Source organism: Rhinolophus sinicus, chromosome 15, assembly GCF_057876585.1.
Source record: "Rhinolophus sinicus isolate RSI-liver-muscle chromosome 15, RSI-T2T, whole genome shotgun sequence".
Lineage (NCBI taxonomy): Eukaryota > Metazoa > Chordata > Mammalia > Chiroptera > Rhinolophidae > Rhinolophus > Rhinolophus sinicus.
The window spans coordinates 102295390-102316672 of NC_142515.1; the positions used below are offsets into that span (position 1 = coordinate 102295390).

Genomic DNA, 21283 nt, shown 5'->3' on the forward strand with positions numbered 1-21283 from the left:
TGGTTACATTTATCAATCTATATATCTTTATCTCTGTCTTTATAGCTATATCTGTGTTTTTCTCCCTGAACTATTTGAATTAAACATGCAGATGTAATGCCCCATTACCCCTAAATACGTATGTGTATTTTCTAAAAGAAAAGGACACTCTCTTACATGACCCTGGTACATCCAACAAAATCAGGAAATGAACATTAGTAAAATACTAATGTTAATCCCATTCTGATTTCACCAATTGTTCCAATAATGCCCCTTCTGGCAGAAAAATATTTTTCTTCCAGTCCAGGATTTAATCTAGAACCATGTGTTGCATTTTGTCATATCTCTTTAGTCTTCAATAGGGAACATTTGCTCAGTCTTTCCTTGTCTTTTGTGACCTTGATATTTTGGATGAGTGCAGACCAGTTATTTTTTTTAATGTCTCTTACTTTTGGTTTATCTGATATTTCCTCATTTTAGACTCAGGTAATGGGATTTTAATAGGAACAAGGATACCCGCTTCTTCACAGTGTGGTGTACCAGGTGGCATTCTGTGTTGATCAGTTGGTTAAGGTTTTGTCTATAAAGTTTCTCTACCCAGAAGTGACTAATTTTCCCTTGTGTGGGGATGATTTGAAACGGCATAAATATCCTTTTACTCTTTGAACTTTCACCCTCTAGACATGGATGATACTTGCCTGAATTTATTATTTACAGCATTGATTTCCAAATGGGAATTATTCTAACTCCATCACTTCACCTACATTTATTAGTTAACATTATATAGTAAAGGAAGTATCTGTCTTCCACATTTATTTGTTTATTCATGTATTTCTTTATAAAGTATGAACTAGAATAACAATTTTTTTCAATGTTATAATGTGTGAACATCACTATTTATTTTGATGTTGACATTATCTAGATTGGGTCAATAGGAGACCCTAGAAGTGAGCCCAGCCCATATATCCTCTCGGCAAGTCTCCATCATGATTTCAGTACTTCCTTACTTTCTGGCACAAGAGAGTCTAGACTCATCTTGTACTTTTCCTGTTCCAGTCTTTGATTGAGCCCTTTCTCCAAGAATCCTTTCTTTAGGGGAGAACAGCTTTTAGAAACCGAGGTCTGGGCACTGTGTTCTCACTGTTTCCTGGGTGTCACTGTTTCTAGACCCTCTTAGTAGACAGAGTTAGAAATTTATACACACACACAAACACATACACACACACACGTATATATCACCTATCTGTACAGAACATATACTGCTACATATATTTTATAATTACATGCAATTATATATTTTATATAATTATTTATATATTATATATACAAAACATCTGTCATCTATCTATTTATCTATGCATTATCTAGCTATCTAGCTATCTTTCTATCCATATTTAAAACATGAATTCACACTGGTATTTCAAGTACTAATTTAACACCACAGGGTTCATTCTAGCCTTTCCCATTTCCATATATGTAACTTTCTCTAACAGAAAGTGGGCTCCCATGACCTTCAACATGTATTTCATTATTCTCCCTGTGTGGAACTAATATCTTCATTCTGCTGGCCACCCCAGCCTAAGTCTCAGTGGTCCTAGCTGCTTCATGGGTTCTAGACCCATATCTAATGGTCCCACTGGCTATTTTGGTCCTGACCATCTCCTTGACACCGGGACCCTGGTCCTGCCAGCCCATACAGCGTCCTTGACCCTGATCACTTCCTTAGCTATGGGCCTTGTGGTCTCCTGTCACCTTAAAGATAAAGAAGAGAAGAGACAAAAAGGGAAAGGAACAGACAGAGCAGACAACTTTAAAATTATTATTATTTTTAAGAGAAGAAACACTAAGAGAAATGAAAGAAAGGGAAGAGTAAAAGGACGAGATAGGCTTCTATTTTCTAGAAACAGACTGATATTGACTTAAGTCTTTTGGAGACAACAATTCAGTAACATTTAAGAAATTGCTTTAACATTGCTCTCAGTTAATTGGGCAGTGATTTGAGGTTGTCACTGAACAAATATTGCTGTATATGTCAATTGCTCAAGGATGAAAATCTGCTTTGAGTTTTAGTGTCGTTTCTTATGGTGTATGTGTACATGTGACACAGCAAAAGTATTACACCATGCAAGCAGTATCAGTAAAATCATTGCCTTTCATGGAGTAAGCATGAGATCATTTTATTGCACACCTCAGACATGCCAATTAGATTTGGAAAAAAATTCTCTCATTTGCCAAGAATTATAAGTAAGAATGAGAAATATTTATGAGAAGTATGGGTTTGGTTTTTATTTTCAGTTTTTCCTAGGAAATGAGCAGTTACCTAGAAGTTTGCTTTTCCACTGATAGAAATAAATGTCCCTTCTCCAAGAAGATGAGGTGCCAGGAGAGCAGAAAGCCAGGCTCGATGTAGGCAAGGATATATTGCCTGCTCCTTTGAACAAGTGTCTAGTTAGCTTACGGATCAAAACCTTACACTTTGGAAATTTGACTGGTTTGATGCTGTTTGTATCGCTGTATTTCTTGTTCTTTCTCGTCATCCTTAATATTTGGTCAAGTTCTGTCAAATGTCAGCCTGTGAAAATCTTGATCAAATTTAGGTTGTGGTTTAACAGGGGAAGTGGCTAAATATTGGAGGGAGAGTTATGGTGGAGGGAGCAGCAAATACAGCAAGGAAACAACTTCCTGCCTCCTTTCCCAGTGGGCCCTTCAGGTCTCAGGCTAGAATTTGCCCAAGTCTGGTTCAGAATCCCATGACACCTGTGCTTACCTGAATATGTTGCAGTGTACTTGCTTATTTCTTGTTTTCTTTCTGTTTAAACTGTGAACTCTTTGAGGGCAGATGGCATCTCAGTTTTGTATACCATGACAAGAGTGTCTGGAATATGTGTACATATTGGCTGAGTGAATGGACAGATAAATGAAGGTGTGAAATATTAAAATGCAGGAGAAGAATTAATGGTAAATGATGATTCACGTGGAGGTGCACTTTCTGGAGTAATGCTCTGTTACTATCTTGGGTTGGATTAATTTTCTTTTAAAAAGAGGTCATTTCGTGACACTTCCTAGAAATGTAACTTACATATGAAACATGTAACTTACATATGAAATATGCCAACAAAGCAGCTCCCTGCATCGCCTCCTGTATCGTAAGTGTGACTTCTGTTGATCAGAATGATCTCTACTGAGCAAAGAGAAGTATGCCCTCATTTTATTCCAGTGGTGTGCTAAGTGTCCATCTGTTTGCAAAGAATAAGTTTAAGTCTCCTATGTTCTGCAGCTATGCCAGAAATTTCTTGCTGCCTTCAAATACATACAGGCCTGGAAGAGGTAACACTGCTTTCAAAGGCCCGATCTCAAGCTACCCCATTCCTGAAAGAATGAGTCATAAAGTATATGTGCATTCTTTAACAACTTAAACCTATAATGACGTGAACCAAAGAAAGTAAATCAGAAATTTAATTTCCAAACTAATCCAACACATGTTTTCGATGACAACAGACATATATGCAAGCATCCTTTGTGTCTCCCCGGGTACTGCGCATTGCGGACCGCTCCTGATTGTTGAGCCCTCAAAGCCTACCTTCCTCAATCTCTGCTCTTCCCCCACTTCACCTATTTCAACTCTTTTTCTCGTCCTCCACCCTCACTGCCCCTCCAAGGACCGCAAACTGAAGACCTGGGTAGTGTGGAACTCTAGGCCTCGTACCTTTAAATAAAGACGGCAGTTTTTACTCCAACACATTCGCAACATACTCACGGCCCACAACACGCTCCCGTGTGACTCCCAGTTATCACCTTCTTTCCATCCCCACTGCCTGCTGTCCTTTGGGGCAGGCTCATTCTGATTCTGTTCATCCTCTGGATCACCTTGCCACCTGTCCCATTGTCCACTGTGCTGTTGGAACCCTAATTCTATTTTAAGCAACAATCTCTCCTGGGTATTACTCTTGAATACAAGTCCACAATCTGTTGTATGGTGTATAAAGCCCTTCACAATTGGCCCCCAGCTCACCTCTCTTACTACATGCATTCATTCACTTTTTGTTCTCATTCAACATTTACTGAACATCATCAATGCACCCAGTATGGTTCCTAGTGTTGTATTTACAGAGATGAGTGAGATAGACAAGATCCATCTTTAGTGGAACTTCCATTCAAATTGAGGAAAACATACAATTAAAAAAACATAGGGGCGGCAGGTTGGCTCAGTTGGTTACAACACAGTGCTCATCACACCAACGTGGCTGGTTTGATTCCCACATGGACCAGTGAGCTGCGCCCTCCACAACTATATTGAAAACAATGACTTTACTTGGAGCTGAGTTGTGTCCTCCACAACTAGACTGAAAAAAAATTAAAATGACTTGACTTGGACCTGATGGGTCCTGGAAAAACACACTGTTCCCCAATATTCCCCAATAAAAATTTTTTTTAAAAAGTACATAAACAAAGCTAATTTAAGAGAAGTGTAATAAGGAAACTGCAATAGGGTATGGGAAGAGAAGGACAGGGCGAAGGGGGCTGTGTTAAATGGGGATGTTCAGTGAAGGCCTCTCTGAGGATGTGATAATTAATTACCATCTTATGACTTTCTCACATGGTTATATTGCTCTAACTATACTTTCCTTCCTTTAGTTCTTAGAACCTAAAAGTGATTGACAAGCTCCATCATGCCTCAGCAGCTTTGTACTCCCTATTACTTCTGTCTGGAACATTCCGTCTTTGGGATAACTGATGTTTATCCTTCAGGTTTCAGCTTAAAGCCACATCCTACAAACGCCCAGACCAGGACAGCCCTTCCTGCCTCCCTATCTCCATTTTTCTCAGATCACTCATTACAATTATATTTATTTGTAGGTAGTTCCTATAAGGTGACTGCTGAACCATTTCCACCTTTAGTTAGTGACTCTATTCCACAATCCCTAAGTGCTTTCTATTTTCAACTTTTGTTACAGGGATGCAAAAATTAGAACGTTCTGAGGATTTCAAAGTGAAATATCTACAGTGATATTTTACCAAACTATATGTTGATAACAAACACCAAATAATTCATCTTATTATTGACCGTGTCCCATTGTACTGATATTATCCATAATGTATCTTTCTCCTTTTAAGCTAATACATCCTATGAGCTAAGATAAGGGTCAGGTCTTATTCATATTTGTATTTCTAGGGCCTAGCACAGTGCTCATGATACTACAGGCTCAGATAATGTTGATTTGATTGAACCATGTGGAGTGACTTGTAATCACTGGCCATTTGTTACTGGAGAAGTAATTCTAATAACTAACATGCCAGGAAATGTCTTTAGTAGTTGCCCCAAAGTAACACTTTTTTTTAATTAAAGTTTATTGGGGTGACAATAGTTAGTAAAGCTACATAGATTTTAGGCATACAATTCCGTAATACATCATCTATATATCACATTGTTTGTTCATCACCCAGAGTCAGTTCTCCTTTTCATCACCATATATTTGATCCCATTTACCTTCATCTACCACTCTCCCTTCCCCCCTTACCCTCTGGTAACCACTAAACTATTGTCTGTGTCTATGATTTTTGTCTGGCCTTATTTGTTTGTCTTGTTCCATTGTTGTTTTCAGTTTTACCCACATATCAGTGAAATCATATGGTTCTCGACTTTTTCTGTCTGACTTATTTCTCTTAGTATAATAATCTCAAGATCCATCCATGTTGTCACAAATGGCACTATTTCATCTTTTCTTATGGCAGAGTAGTATTCCATCTATGGAAGGACACTTTGGTTGTTGCCATGTCTTGGCCACCATAAATAAAGTTGCAGTGAACATCAGAGCACATGTATCTTTACGGATAAATGTTTTCAGAATTTTGGGGTAGATACCCAGGAGAGGGATTGCTGGGTCATATGGTAATTCTAGTCTTAATTTTTTGAGGAACCTCCACACTGCTTTCCATAGCGGCTGCACCAATCTGCATTCCCATCAACAGTGTATGAGTGTTCCTTTTTCTCCACAGCCTCTCCAACACTTGTTATGATTTGTCTAGTTGACGATCGCCATTCTGACTGGGGTGAGGTGGTATCTCATTGTGGGTTTTTTATTTTATTTTATTTTATTGGGGAATATTGGGGAACAGTGTGTTTCTCCAGGGCCCACCAGCTCCAAGTTGTTGTCCTTCAACCTAGTTGTGAAGGACACAGCTCAGTTCCTAGTCCAGTTGCTGTTTTTTATCTTTAGTTACAGGGGGCACAGCCCACCACCCCATGCGGGAATTGAACTGGCAACCCTGCTGTTGAGAATTTGCACTCTAAACAACTGAGCCATCCGGCTGCCCCTTCCGGAAGCTCAGCGGCAGCTCATTGTCTTCAATCTAGTTGTGGAGGGCGCAGCTCACTGGCCCATGTAGGAGTCGAACAGGTAACCCTGTTGTTCAGAGTTCAAGTTCTAACTAACTGAGCTATCTGTCCTCCCCTCATTGTGTTTTATATTTGCATTTCTCTGATGATTAGTGCTGTTGAGCATCTTTTCATATGTCTGCTGTCCATCTGTATGTCCTCTTCGGAGAAATGTCTGTTCAGATCTTCTGCCCATTTTTTAATTGGATTGTTTGTTTTTTGTTGTTCAGTTGTATGAGTTCCTCATATATTTTGGATATTAGCCCCTTATCAGAGGCATTGTTTGCAAAAATCTTCTCCCTTTTGGTTGGTTGCTTCTTTATGTTGTTGATGGTTTCTTTTGCTGTGCAGAACCTTTTTAGTTTGATATAGTCCCATTCATTTATTTTAGCTTTTACTTCCCTTGCCTTTGAGATCAAACTCATAAAATCCTCTTTGAACCCAAGGTCCATAAATTTAGTACCTATGTTTTCTTCTATGCAGTTTATTGTTTCAGGTCTTATGTTTAGGTCTTTGATCCATTTTGAGTTAATTTTGGTACATGGTGACAGCCGTCTAGGTTCATTCTTTTACACATGGCTTTCCAATTCTCCCAGCACCATTTATTGAAGAGGTTTCTTTTCTCCATTGTATGTTTTTGGATCCTTTGTCTAAAATTATCTGTCCATATTAATGTATGTTCTCTCTTTACTGACAATCAGTCCTGGTGGATTCTCCCAGTTCCTTAGAATTTTCAAGTGAACTGTGATCAGTAATTCTGGCTGTGGAATGGTCACGTGATTCAAGTGTACAGCTAAATGCTTTTTCTCTGAGATATGCTGAAACTTTTCCTGCATGTGGCATGGCTTTTTTTTTAGGTATTTTATTTCAGATCACATTGACTATTCATTAATCTTTAGTTTTGTAAAATCCAAATAGTAGTACACTTATCCTACATTTCTCCCTAGTATAAAACCTGTGGAAGAATTTTGCATTTTGTAATGTTTATAGGAAAAAAACAATACTAGCCTCAAAATCATTTTGATCTTCATTTAAGTCCTAAAGCCAGAGAGAGAAAGGAATAACAATGAAAAAGAATTATGTTTTAAAAACAGGTGTTGAAGTGGAATAAAGCTAGTATTGAAAAAGCAAAAGGAATTGTCTGAAGGACTGCTTTCTTGGAAGACTAGGTGGTGAATCACAGAACACAGGACATTGTGAGCTTTGACATTTATCATCCTGGAAGGTGACACAACAGCAGAGTCCTACTGATGTTACGTTCACACTGATTGTGATCCTCATAACCTTTAGTAAATGAAGCATGATTCAAACACAGTATTTATGTTCCACATAAAGGCTTTCCTTTGAAAAGATAAAATGTGACTGAAAATCGTAATAGCAGAGCTGCATTATTTTCAAAGTGATGATAAACTTGACCAATCCCTTCAGTCACCAGATAAGAAAAGTGCAACCCAAATGGCTAATGGATTTTGAAAGGTCACCCAGTTATTTCTGATTTCTGCTTCAGTTATGAGTTTTACCATTATCTCTTCTATAGGACATGGCTCTTATGTTTAACACTTAAATGAAACTGTAAAACTAGATGTCGTTGGAAATGTTTCTTAGGTAAATGCTGTTAGCTACTAGCATTTCTTAATATATTGGTTTTTTTTAACCTGCTCAGTTAAGATTGAATTATATTTGTGACTTTTCTCTCCTCTGCATTTTTGTACTGGACATGTTGTATTTCTGTAACATCATATTTATTGTAATGCTATACCATCCTATTCCCTTTTTCTCTGAGGTCTAAGGCCTTTATTTATAACTTCAAACAGGAATCATAAAGACAGATAAAGACTGTTAGGTGCTTTTAAACACAGATTTTTGGACCGAATTCTTTATTCCACTGGTGATCGGGTAGTTTTACATCCGTTATTATCTGTCAGGAGGATTTGCAGTGTGATTCTAGGCTATACATGAAGATGGTAAAGGGAGTTTAATACATTATTTAGGTAAAATTACCTCAAAGTTGCATACATATCTTTTGTTTTTAAATTTAGTTTGATGTCAAAGCTATCTCATTATGTCTTTTCAAAAGTGTTTTAAACTATGGGATTGCTTATATACCTAATTGTGCCAGATTTAAAAATTTATGCAGTGGTCTGTATCTCTGTCAAATACACTGGACATGCTTGATAATTGTAATTTTCAGCTTAATGAGTTCTAGTAAACCTAGTAAATGTAGACTCTTAAGATCAAATGTAGAACCAGAGATATCTATCATCTTCTATTCTACTTATTATTGGACCCAACTATGTTTAGGAATTATCTGTTAACATAACACTGATAAAATTGGATGATATAAATATGCATTATATCTTGTGATTTTAACAAAAAGGGTCTGAATAAACAATTCTTTCACTTTCTGCTCATTTGTCTTGTTCTCTCTTTTCTCTTAATGAATGTAATGTAGAAGCAAATTAATATATTCAATGAAAAATTTTTTTAATTCTTAAAATTTTATATATATTGCTTATATCAAATATTCTATTATAAAGTTAAATTTACTCATTAAATATTAATGAATTTCAAATGAACCCCCTTGCATCATATTTGTACTAAATTTGATTGAAATGGGGGATGGGTGAAAAGGGGCAAGGGAATATAATCAATTATATTGTGACAAATTTACATGGTGACAGGTGATTATTAGACTTAGTGGGGTGATCAAATTGTATGATGTAAGAATGTCGAATCACTGTATCATACACCTAATATAACCAATATAAGATTGTATACCAACTATACTTAAATACATTTTTTTAAAGCAAAAACAAATAAAAAAATGAACTTGATTGAAATAATTTTAGTTAACTATATTTTGAATAGATACTAGAATCTTGTATTTAAATGGCAAGGACCAAAATATTACTGACAGTAGTAGTTATTAGTTGCTATACTAATAGGAAAACCTGATTACTGCACAGCTCCCCCTCACCCCCTCTTACATTATTGCCGACATTTACAACTTACTCTCCTTTAAAACTGCAGGGTATTTTTTTTTTTTTTTTTGAGAAAAATGAAAATGTATTTTTTGACAACTAATTAGATCAGAACACAGTAGTGAATAGAAATCCTTCCTTTTTCTTCCTGTTTCTTTAGTGTAATGTCACATATAGATCTTTGTGTGCTCACACAATCATTGTATTCAAATAAAAATGTAAGTCTGATTTATATTTTCTAACAGTTGTAATCACTTCTATAGTTGGCATCTTTATGAAGAATAAAAACTTTATATGAAACTTATCTTTATGTTGTCTAAGAACCAATGTTTTTATTATACTGGAAGGTAGATATAGGCAACATGTAAATTCTTTTTCATTAATTTGGTGATTCTCGGGGGGGGGGGGGAATAGGATTCTGCGTAAGTAAAGAGTAATTTAATTACATTTTTACATTCTCTTTAGAGATGGAAAATGCCATACTCTTGCTTTTCAAGTTAAGATTAAGTACTCAGTAAATGTTCAAAAGCTCACATTGTCTTTAAATATCTGCATGATATTAACTCAATAAATACATATTGTGCAGTGATTTAGGCTCTGAGGATAGAAATATGGAAAAGATATATGTCCTCTCAAAAAGCTACTCCTGGTGGGTTTCACAAATTGAATGGGGAAAAACCATGAGAGGAAATCATTCAAGATAAACAGCTTTTGGCGTAGAACTTGCCATTTTCATCAGCTACTGCCTTCTGAGCTTCTGTGAAATATTTCACTAATTAGCCACCTTCGAAATTTCAAGTGCTTCTTGTTTTTTAATGCTTAGTAGCTCTGTTCTGAATGAGAGGGCTACAGTGGTGGGGGCAAAATGGAAGAAATTGCATGAGATCTCCCTGTTTCCTCTCTTCCCTCTCCCCCTTCTGCTTTCTTGAGTATTTACTAATATGACAGAGTCTGATCTTTGGAAAGAGATAGAAAGTTCTAGCAAATCGTAGTCCCTGAGGTATGTAAGATTATTTATTGACAATCCCTTTCCTCCTCCCTTCCTCTCCTAGGGTGTTCTCTGCTTGACTTTGGGTTTGGCTAGGAGACTTGGTATGACTTACAGAATGAGCACATAAGTGACTGTGTGCCAATTCTGAACAAAAATCTTGCATGTTTCTGCTTGCTTTCTTGCTTTTCTGCACTCCTCCATGGAAGAACACACTACCAGTACCTGAGGCCCCAAAATGGGAAGACACAGGCAGCAGACCAGAACCCACTCCACGGCCTAGATTTAAGCTCATCCTAAGTCAGCCAATCTCAGATAAGTTCAGAAGAGGCACAGGAAACTCACAGGCCTCTGAGCAAGAATAAATGTGATAAGCCATTGAGATTTGGAGATTGTTTGTTATGCAGAATAATTGCAGTATAACTGCATTGAAACAGTTCCTATAGCCCCATGTATCTCGTAATATATTGTGTACAGAGCTAGGGTTTGGATGAACTTGGAATCTAGAGATTCTCCCACCCCTGCCAAGTTTGTGTATGGTTGTGTGTGAATGTGTGTGCGTGTGAGTGTGTACAGACATATCTGTCTGTTACATGCTAGGTTCAAGGGTCTCTGATATGATAACAGGTTTGAAGCTCATTGCTGAAAGACCAAATCGGTGTGTACGTGGTGATACTCATGCATTTCTGCAGAAGAGATGAAACAGAAAACACGCACCAAAACTGGACCTTAGCTGCTCAGAATGAAAAATGAATGGGAATTGAAAAATGAATAGGAAATAATTGATCTTTGGAAGCAGAAAAGAAAGGTTACAGTATATGTAATATTGCAGAATACCCACAATCTTCCAAGTGTTTCCTAATGTGGGTTCTTTCTTGAACCCGTAATTTCCAAATGAAAATAATATTTTGTCCTTTCTACTGATTTTCTCTATTCCTACCCATACCCATATTTAATAAAGAATATACTACCTCTTCAATGAGGTATTACTGTAAATCAGATTTATACTAAAAAATAATTAAATGATTATTAATATCCCCACTTTCACTCTGATTAAGACTTCATCTTCCCAGGAAAGATTGCTTTTCCACATCTCAAAAATACCACAAAATGTTAGGATTTCAAAGAGTTTGGAAGAAAAGTTTTGGGGTGAGTGGGTCTTGCCTAAACACGCTAACCTATTCTGTGTAGGGGGCAGAGATTGCCATGGTGGAGAAAAGGACAGAGGAGACTTTAAATATTCAGGTCCATTTCCAACTAGTGGAAAAGAGTCAACCATAAATACATCTTTCCCCCTCTCTCTGGACTTTCTTTCATTAGAAAAATCATTTCTGGACTGCTTCCCCTTCCATCTACAGTTTACTCCCTGAAGTCTGAGGCCTGAGTGTCCCTGGTTAGAACTTTGGAAGTTCTGATATTTTGACAATTCCATAAGATCGTGTTACAAACATCACAAAGTTAACATATTCAACCATAGATCAGTTACCTCGCACAACTTTCCCCGCCAGTAACTATCACTATTACTTGCCCAATTACTCACCCAAATGCCAACCTTTACTCCTGTCTTTCCCTTAATCCTCAATGTCTATCTAGTTCATAAGCAAATCCTGTTTATTTCACTTCCAAATACTTTTTCTCAAAAAACATCTACCCCTTTCTAAATCCATCTGCTACTTTCTACCTTGCTGCTACCAATCTAGCCAGACTATCATTTGCTCTGGACAACAGTAATTTGCTTGGTTCTTTCTCTACTTCTACTTCTACCCCTTCTATATGATCTTCATACAGAAGTCAGAGTGATCACTCCTCTTATTAAAATCTTTCCAAAACCCACCCCAAATAAACCTAATCCTTACCAAGGTCTATAAAACCTACAATGATAATGGCTCCACGAGCACCATCATTTTTTCTCACCCTCCTCCAAGCCCGCAGTATGTGGAAGTTTTAAAGTTACCCAAGTTCGAAAAATTGCTTGCAATAGAATGCATTGTCACCTTCTTCTGGCCACTGATGCTGGCACTGCAGAAATGCCAAATAGCTCCAAGTTCAAAGAAATGAATCACAGCAATCTTCTTGCTCTGGGCTATTACATGCATAATTTATCATGACACTGTAGAGGTTAAGATCAGATAGAACTCTCAGCTCTGTAGTTGTCAGGTGCTGGCTAAATATACTCTTTGAGATTTCCTACTCAGTCTTACTGATTTCCAAACTCCTTCATATTCTACAGAAAATGTATTGGCACAGAGCCTAGACAAAACACTAAGCAACTATCATAAATTAATGATTTATTATTTCTTCCTCCTATGCCTGATAATCTCCTATTGTTTTCCTGAATTTAACTTTGCTTTCCTACTTCCTAGATTTTGTCAGTAGGACAATGGTGATTGTTTCAATAGCAAGACTTTCAGGCATCTGAGGGTTCTTTTGTGAGTTTGAGAATAGCAGATCTGAAGGCACATGGTTTCAAACATTTGTTCCTAAATACAAAAGTGAGACCCTCAAATCTTGCCTTTATAGCCACCTCCTAATCACAGAATCAAAATTGCATTTTTCAAGACTTTCTACACTTTTGAAAGATCTCATCCAATAGGTTAATTCCTGTTTACCCTGGCTCTTCAATGTCTGCCTTCTTGAATTCTAATGTATGTAGCAAAATACGCTCAACCTCCCATCCCAAAGCCTAAAATGATGTGGTCACCTTCTCATAAGATGCCACCTTACTAATCAATTCTTCTTTGTAGGTCAGAATTAAATCTGTTATCACATTTCCAGTTGTCATCATCTCTATGATCTGAGAGATGAAGGGGGTTTCTATACATTTATGTGTATAATTGGACTCATGGTTAAAAATTCATTCTTTCCCTGAGATCACAATGAAATAAATGTCTTTTAAAAAGATCTTGAGATTATTATGCTAAGCCAAATAAGTCAGACAGAAAAAGTAGAGAACCGTATGATTTCACTGATATGTCGGTAAAACTGAAAACAACAAAGGAACAAGACAAATAAAGAAACAAATACCCATAGACACAGACAATAGTTTAGTGGTTACCAGAGGACAAGGGGAGGGTGGTGGTGGTAGAGGACGGTAAAAGGAATCAAATATGTGGTGATGGAAGAACTGACTCTGGGTGGTGAACACACAATGTGATCTATAGATGATGTATTACAGAATTGTACACCTGAAACCTATGTAAGTTTACTAACCATTGTCACCCCAATAAACTTTAATTAAAAAAAATATCTTTCCTATTTTTTGAGAAATAGTATTAAGCCATTCCAGGCCTTTCTTTCCTTTAAAAAAAACAAACTTGGATTTCTTGTGTGTTTTTTTTTAATTTATTACTTTTTAATTTTCAGCTTCCTCTACTTAAACCTCTATGATCTCTCAATTCTGCCTCAATTTCTGAATCCAAATGTCTGTTTGCTGTGCCTCATGAAAGCTGGAGCTTCCTAAACTGGAGCATTTTGTGCTCTTCTTTCTGGTTGACAACTTACAGAATGAATGACCTTCCATTTCTGTTTAGCTCATGAAGAAAATCAATGAGGAAACTGGCAACTTCCTTTACAAAGTGACTGTGGATCTTCTTCAACTATTACCATTACCCAGAGACATGTATACATCTATAAATAAGCATTGAGGCTAATTAGTTTAATCTCGTAAGCAGATTTATAATTTTCACTTGGACAATATTTTATGGAACAGTAGTTGATAATGTATCATTTTGAAAATACAATTAAGTGTTAATAAAAGCAAACCTTATTTTGAAAGACAACCATTAGATCTTAGCAAGGCAGAGTGAGCATTGTTAAATATCTAGTTCTTCCTATATTAAGTAACATTTTTAATGATAAAGTGTTTGTCATCAACTTTCATTTATTTAGACATTTTAATATAATAAATTGAATCATCGAATGCAATTCATAGTAAGGCTTAAGGGAGCCATGGTCGTAGATTTATAATTTGCTTCATGTGGCATCAAATGCACAAGAAAAGTTAATATAATTTTATTATGTCTATATCACTGTAATGAAAATAATAGTGAAGCTTGTTGGAAATTAGACAGGATGACTTAATTTACTTAAGATTGCTTAATTTTGATGGTAGAAATTTCTTTCTTAGAAGTCATTGAGAAGAAAAAAAATAATTTTCTCTTGGTATGTTGCTAAATGGAGGAAAAGAGCTACTATGTTTTATTTCAGCATATCTTGTGAAAGGAAATATTGGCTCTTTTACAAACCCCACAGAGGAACAGTTTATTTTACTTCTGGCAGCTCAACATGGACTAAAATCATGGTATTACATAAGTTTTCTTTTTTATTGACCTGTGGCTATTTAAAAGCCACAGGGGAAAGAAACACCCCAAAATAATAAATGCTATATTTATCTCAGGGTGCAGTAATATTGGCACTCTCATATAACACTGGAGGGAGTTTGATTGTTATAAATTTTTCTGATGGGAAATTTAGCAATATGCATCAGTGTGTACAGTATCAGTGCAGCAAGCAATTATAGTTCTAAGAATTGATACTAAGAAAATAATAAAAACATATGTAAAACTATATATGTGTGTATATATCTTTGGATGTGTATATACACATACAAACATATATGTATATATTTATGTATATGACATTCATTATATAAATGTTCATTATTGTGTAAGTCCTAATAGTAAGTATATTATTATGTCATGAATTCACACAACGGAGCATTGTGCCATCATTTAAACTTACTGTATAGATTGAATTTACACACATGTTTGGTAGATTTCTAAATGCTTAAAAATCAATAGATAAAAAAATCTGTAATGTATGAGAGTATGATTGAGGTTTAAATAATTGGGGGTCATAACACAACTGTGAATAGAAGATATATTGGTTTGCAGAATTTTTTTCTTCATCTATTCCTCTGTTTTACAATTTTTTCTGCCTTAAACATCACCCATGAATAATAAATACTATTGAAAAATAACAAGCAAAAAAAAAAATACACACACACACACACACACACACACACACACACACACAAATTATATGTCTCTTTAGTGCACTTACCTTTGGTAAGGAAGCTCGTGATCCTGAACTCTGTGTGGTCATAGTCAGCACAGTAGTTATTCCCAAAGCTACCCTGGCTGGAGCAGCATCCATATTAATCCAGAATGAAACCCAGGATAGAATAACGATCAGGAGACTGGGAATGTACATCTGGATCAGATAGTATCCCATTTGTCGTTCAAGATGGAATCGCACTTCTATACATGTAAACTTTCCTAATTGGTTGTAAAATAAATGTAGCAATGGGTAAAAATAGGTCTTTGTTCTGACATCAAATGTCACAATTTTGTTTTCATAATTTTGTCCTAAAGTTTTTCATTACAATGAGAAGGGATCCTATATCATATATGTACATCGGTTTCTGAAAAATATTTTTATTTTTGTGCTAGCATCTAGAAGCAACATAAGATGAGAAAGTACTATTTCAGGAAGTAGTATGTATTCTTATGACTTCACATCTGATTAGTGCTTCATACTTGCCAAAGTACTCAGAGATCTATGATTTCACTTGATTGTCTCTGAGATGGACAGGAGAAATGTGTATCTATTATATAAAGACCTTCCTTACTCATTGACTGCTTCCGGTACTTTTATGTATTTATTTAGAGCCAGGTGCTATTTGTTCCAGAAGCCTTTACATTTAAATTAAGTGCTAACGGATAAACACAATTGAAGATGATTAGCTCCTTAAATGCAATTTATGTAAGTTATTTTATGCGTTAAGAATTTGAAAATTATTAATGCAAACTAACAGGAAAGCATGTTATTTCTCATTAATAATTTTGAACAAAACTTAAAAATACACTTACTGAAAAGAAACCCAAGATACAGTTGTTCCATATATTTAATGCCTTTGTGTCTCTCTTATGGTATGTAATTAAAAAAGGAATACATTGTGGTTTAATTAAATGTTTTGTTGACCTTTTGGCTTATTCCTTGGTTCTATTCCCTACTCTATTACCATGTTATCTTTCCTTAAAATAATTGTTTATCTGCATCATCTAACTCTTGGTTTTAGTCTCTCCTTATTCTAATTATAAAGAAGGATAAAATCAGGGAGTTACATGCTCGATCATTCTTTAAGTAATGTTCTCTGACCTGATTACAAGAGAAGGAATCAGAGAGCACATCTAGGAAAATTGCTAGTGTATAATTACACAGGGTTCAGCTCAAAACTTAAATTATTGTGACTTGAGCCACATGCAACTGTAATGCATGGGCAGGGCTGCAAAATAACAGGATGGGCTTAAAAGTCTTAACAGAGTTTCATAAACTGTGGGAAAGTTGGGTTCAACTCTTAAGTGTCTTGTACTCAGAAACATATGCAACCTGTACGTGATCCTTTTATTGATTTATCAAATATATGCAGAATGCTTAAACATTTTTTAAGTATATAAACATACTTTAGATTTTTAAAGCTCTATTAAAATATAAAAGTGAACCTCAAAAACATTTGCTAAGGAAAAGAAGCCAGTCACAAAGACCACATATAATTCCATTTATATGGAACATCCAGAAAACACAGTCGGTGCCAAAAAAAGTACACATATTTTAAGAAAGGAAAAAACTGTATTAAAATTGTAATAATATATACTGATAACAAAAGATGAATACAAGTCATATACATGTATACATATATATATGTGTATATATGTAGGTATATATATACACTTTTTTGGCACCCCTGGTATAAAGCTATAGAGAGAGAAAGTTGATTAGTGGTTGCCTGGTGTTGCTGATTGGGGAGGGCTGCTATTAGAGGTAAGGTTTATTTTAATCAGGTGATAAAACATTCCAAAATTAGAGTGATGGTTGCACAACTATATAAATATACTAAAAATCATTGAACTGTATTCTTTAAAGAAGTAAATTTTATAGTATGTACATTATATCTCAATAAGTTGATTTAAAAAAACATTCTTCAGTTATAAGATAAATAAGTTCTAAGGATCTAATATAACATGATAACTTCAGTTGATAACACTGTATACTTGAAATTTGCTAAGAGAGTAGAACTTAAGTGTTCTCTCTCTCACACACACAAAAGGTAAATACATGAGGCAATGGATATGTTCATTCACTCAATGGGGAAAATCTTTTCACAGCATATACATATATCAAATCATCACACTGTACACTAATTATCTTACAATTTTATATAAATTATACTGCAATAAAATTGGGAGGAAGCATTCTTGCTAATAGAGATCTAAGGGAAATTTTTCCTGTTTAGAGAAAAACTGTTCCTCCCTGCTTCATCCTGGGGGGCAAGCTGTAGTATCTTCACATGTACAGACAATTTTCCATGTCCAAATCCACTCCTTATTTATCATTTTATCCAATTAGTATTTATTGAGTATCTATGTACTTCAACAGACCCAAGAAATATAGAGATTAAAAAAAAGGGGGATACAATCCTTGGCTTTACAAACTCATGGTAATGAGGGAATCAGACAATGCATAAATAAACTTACAAATTAAAGATATAATTTCAGACTGTGAAAGCAGGAAGAGGAAGGGAAGAGGATTTGGGTGTTTAGCATATGCTTATTATGGAAAGTCATTTGAAGAGGTGATATTTGAGCAGTCCTGAAGTATGTGAGTATTAGGTTTGGAATAATTTGGGGAAAGAGGCTTAAATACAGAAGAAACAGCAAGCGTAAAGGCCCTGAGGCAGAAACAAGTGTAGCACATATGAGAAAGCAAGCCACTGTGGCAAGATTACAGTGCAAAGGGGAGAGAGGTAGAGAATGGTTTTGGAGAGATGGGCAAGAGACACAATCAAGTTTGTGGCACTTTGTTACAGCAGTTTGAAGAAACAAATCTACTGCCAGAATCAAATCTAGAGGTTTTTTAGCATTTCTCTAAAAGTTGTTTATCATTGCAACTGCTCCTAGAGAGCTGAGCAAGTACCCTGGTATTGACCCGCTTACACTTTACCTTTGTGTTGAGATGTTAACCTTGAACTACCTACTAAATTAAATATCAGCCTCACCTCTGATGAGGTTAAGGTGAGGGGTGAGAAAATGTCAGTGACTTTTTCACCAGATGCTATGAATTGATTAAGAGAAATTGGAATTGATAAAAGAGATTAGTGATCTTGTATACTGACAGCTCAGGTCACAGTTCTGGAAAATGCAGAGCGCAAGAAGAATCAGTTACTGTAATGAAACGATAAGCACTGCAACTGATGCCAGTAGGGAGCCCATGCACCAGTAACACTGGAGAAATGCCTCAGTTGAGAGGCGTTTAACAGAATTTGTAGTTATAGGTTAGGCAGTTACAATAGATATTATGGGAATAGCCTGGGCCAGTTGAGAGAAGTAAACAGCTCTCATGAATGCACAGCTATCACATTAAGTCTTTCACTCCTTGTCTTTAACTAGATCTGATATCTATTCTCAAAGACAAGAGGCCACTGTGTCAGAGTGAATAGCAGGTGCTTAAGGAACAATACCTGAAATGCATGAAATTGTGGCCAAAAGTTGAAGCAAGTGAAGCGTTAAAAAAATAAATTTCTTTCATTTTTTCAGCAAACACGTTTTCTGACCAAGATGGGTTAAAAAGTATATTCTAATGCTCACATAGAAATTAAAGGAGCTTTTTAAAAACTGTCTTTATTGTGTAACCATGGGCTTTTCACACACAAAAATATGTCCCATACAAACGAATCACGACAATATACAATGAGTCGAAGCATCTGTAAGTTTCAAATGCATTCATTTTCTTCTCTATGACTATGAAAAACATTGAGCTATAAGTAGTTAAAATAATGAACCTATAACACTATAATTAAGAACATCTAACAATAATCAAACCACAAGTTGTAAGTGTAATGAAGAATACTCAACTCCTACCTGTGTTGTAATGTTTAGTGCAGTATCGTAAATCTTTCTCTTCTTTCAACAGAAACTGGGGCAGAGTGAGTCCTTCTGCCACTTGTACAGGTGCCTCATCTTGCCATTCAAAAATGAGATCATTCATTGTGTATCCAACTGTGCAAAACATAATAAAAATATTTATAGCATAAAAGGGCATTCAAAGAAATGAAACACACACACGTACAATTTATATGAGATGGAAAGGCCAAACACTGTCATCTTAACTCTATTAATTGAACTATTATTCCATCTCACAATTCCATCTCAAAATAGTGTATTGAAGTCTATTCATATGGAATATTCATCAAATCATGTAAGAAAATGTGGTAGGCTAATAATAGATATAACATGCATGTAGAAACCTCAAAGGACATGCATTTACATTCTTTTTTTCCTTGGTATAGGCAACTACTGGGTTAATTCAACAATTCATTTTGGTTCTACTCCTCTAAATATCCCCTCACTTTCTCTCAAATTATTCAGGACTCTCAACAATAACTGAAATTGTAACTGGTTAGGAAATGACCTCAGCTGTAACATCTGTGGGAAAAAAGCATTAGCGCTACTACGTAGTACTAGAACTAGATACCGTTCTTGGTTTAATAATTTAACTGTTTCAGTTTATGGTATCGTTTTCTAAATTCCAAGTCCCAAAATAGACGAAATGATATTTTAAATAGAAATGTCTGTTATCCAGCAAATATCACAGCACACAGAAAATCCACATGGACTAGTTTGTGAAGAAGGAAACTCTTGCACGGACTATCAGTGGTTCAGGAGAGAAGTAACTCATGTATTTTGTAATAGTCAGCATCTTTCCTATTCCTATAGAAGTACTTCAATGTGCAGTCACCATGGAGGTAGAAAGAGAGAGAAAGCACGGTCTTGTCTCTGAACGAAGTCAAGTGGTCAGATAAAGGAAGCAGCTCTATTTCCATGAAGCAGCAAACAAGGGACACAGTCCCCAGCAATTTTTCCTGTAGCTTATATTGTAAGGAGACGCTATGATAGTGATTAGAATCAGCTGACGTGGCAGGCTGACCAGAGCAATGGGTAGCAAAGGGAACTTCCACCTCCCACAATATCTGGAAAGGAACCTCCCCCAAAGAGCCAAATCTGATCTAGCTGTGGTGGGAGGGGCTGGAGCCCGAGGTCCAACTGCACCCTCCCGTAGCCGCATCCCCCCATCCCACCCCCCCACCCCCTCACCCCACCCCACCCCCACCCCCCCGCAATGGGGATGATAGTAGCAAGGGCACCAGTGGTTAGAGGCTCTCCTTAGACTGGGGCTCTGCTGTCAAAGTTTTAGCAGCAGTGCCACCAGTGTGATGGCGTATTACGGAGCAAGCACTAGTTGGTAGAGGTTATCAAGTCATCCAGACTGAAGGGGGCAAATCTGAATTCTGGTTCCAGATATGGGAACCTGCAAGACGATCTCTAGACCGCTGGACTTAGCACAGCAAGGGTTTATGCTTGGCTGACTTATACTGGAATACATTTCATTGGACCTCTCAATTCATGATTTGCTTGCTAGAAATAGAAGGCTTTTGCTTTTATTCTTAAATACGTATCCATTGTATATACCATTTTACCTAGACAGAAAATACATGTCCATTTCTCAAGGATCAAAAGATAGTAAAATAGTCACCAATTGTTATTTGCTTCCAAGTAAGATATCTATCCTATTCTGCCATACCTGTAATCACGGAAGACAAAATATGTGAGATTTTATCCCAGTTTAGACAGATCAATGAAGAAATGAACTGAAACCCCATTTTTTTTTTTACATTTTAATTTTTCTTAAGGCCTTCTGTGAAAAGAAACTAGCCCTCTGAAATTCCTTCAAAGACAAGCTTTAGTTGGTCTCTCATGTGATTTATAGGCATCATATTTAGCTTGCTCTAGTGTTAAATAATCATGCACACTAACTGATTTAGGTATGGGCGTTTATAATCAAACTCTGCTACTTTGTCATGGTCCATAAAATATTTGAGTTTGAAACCAAGATACAAATAGT

The 21283-nt window shown here is 36.1% G+C and overlaps 1 protein-coding gene across 3 annotated transcripts in view; it reads right to left on the reverse strand.

The window, feature by feature from the left end:
* Positions 1-21283, reverse strand: part of GLRA3 (glycine receptor alpha 3) — a 150813-nt gene that overhangs the window by 25082 nt on the left and 104448 nt on the right. For all 3 annotated transcript variants that reach the window (XM_088792540.1, XM_019733097.3, XM_019733096.3), the window contains 2 exons: positions 19243-19380; positions 15386-15600 (listed from right to left, as the gene is read on the reverse strand). In XM_088792540.1, coding sequence (XP_088648666.1) covers positions 15386-15600; positions 19243-19380 — 353 coding nt within the window. The remainder of the gene's footprint in view (positions 1-15385; positions 15601-19242; positions 19381-21283) is intronic.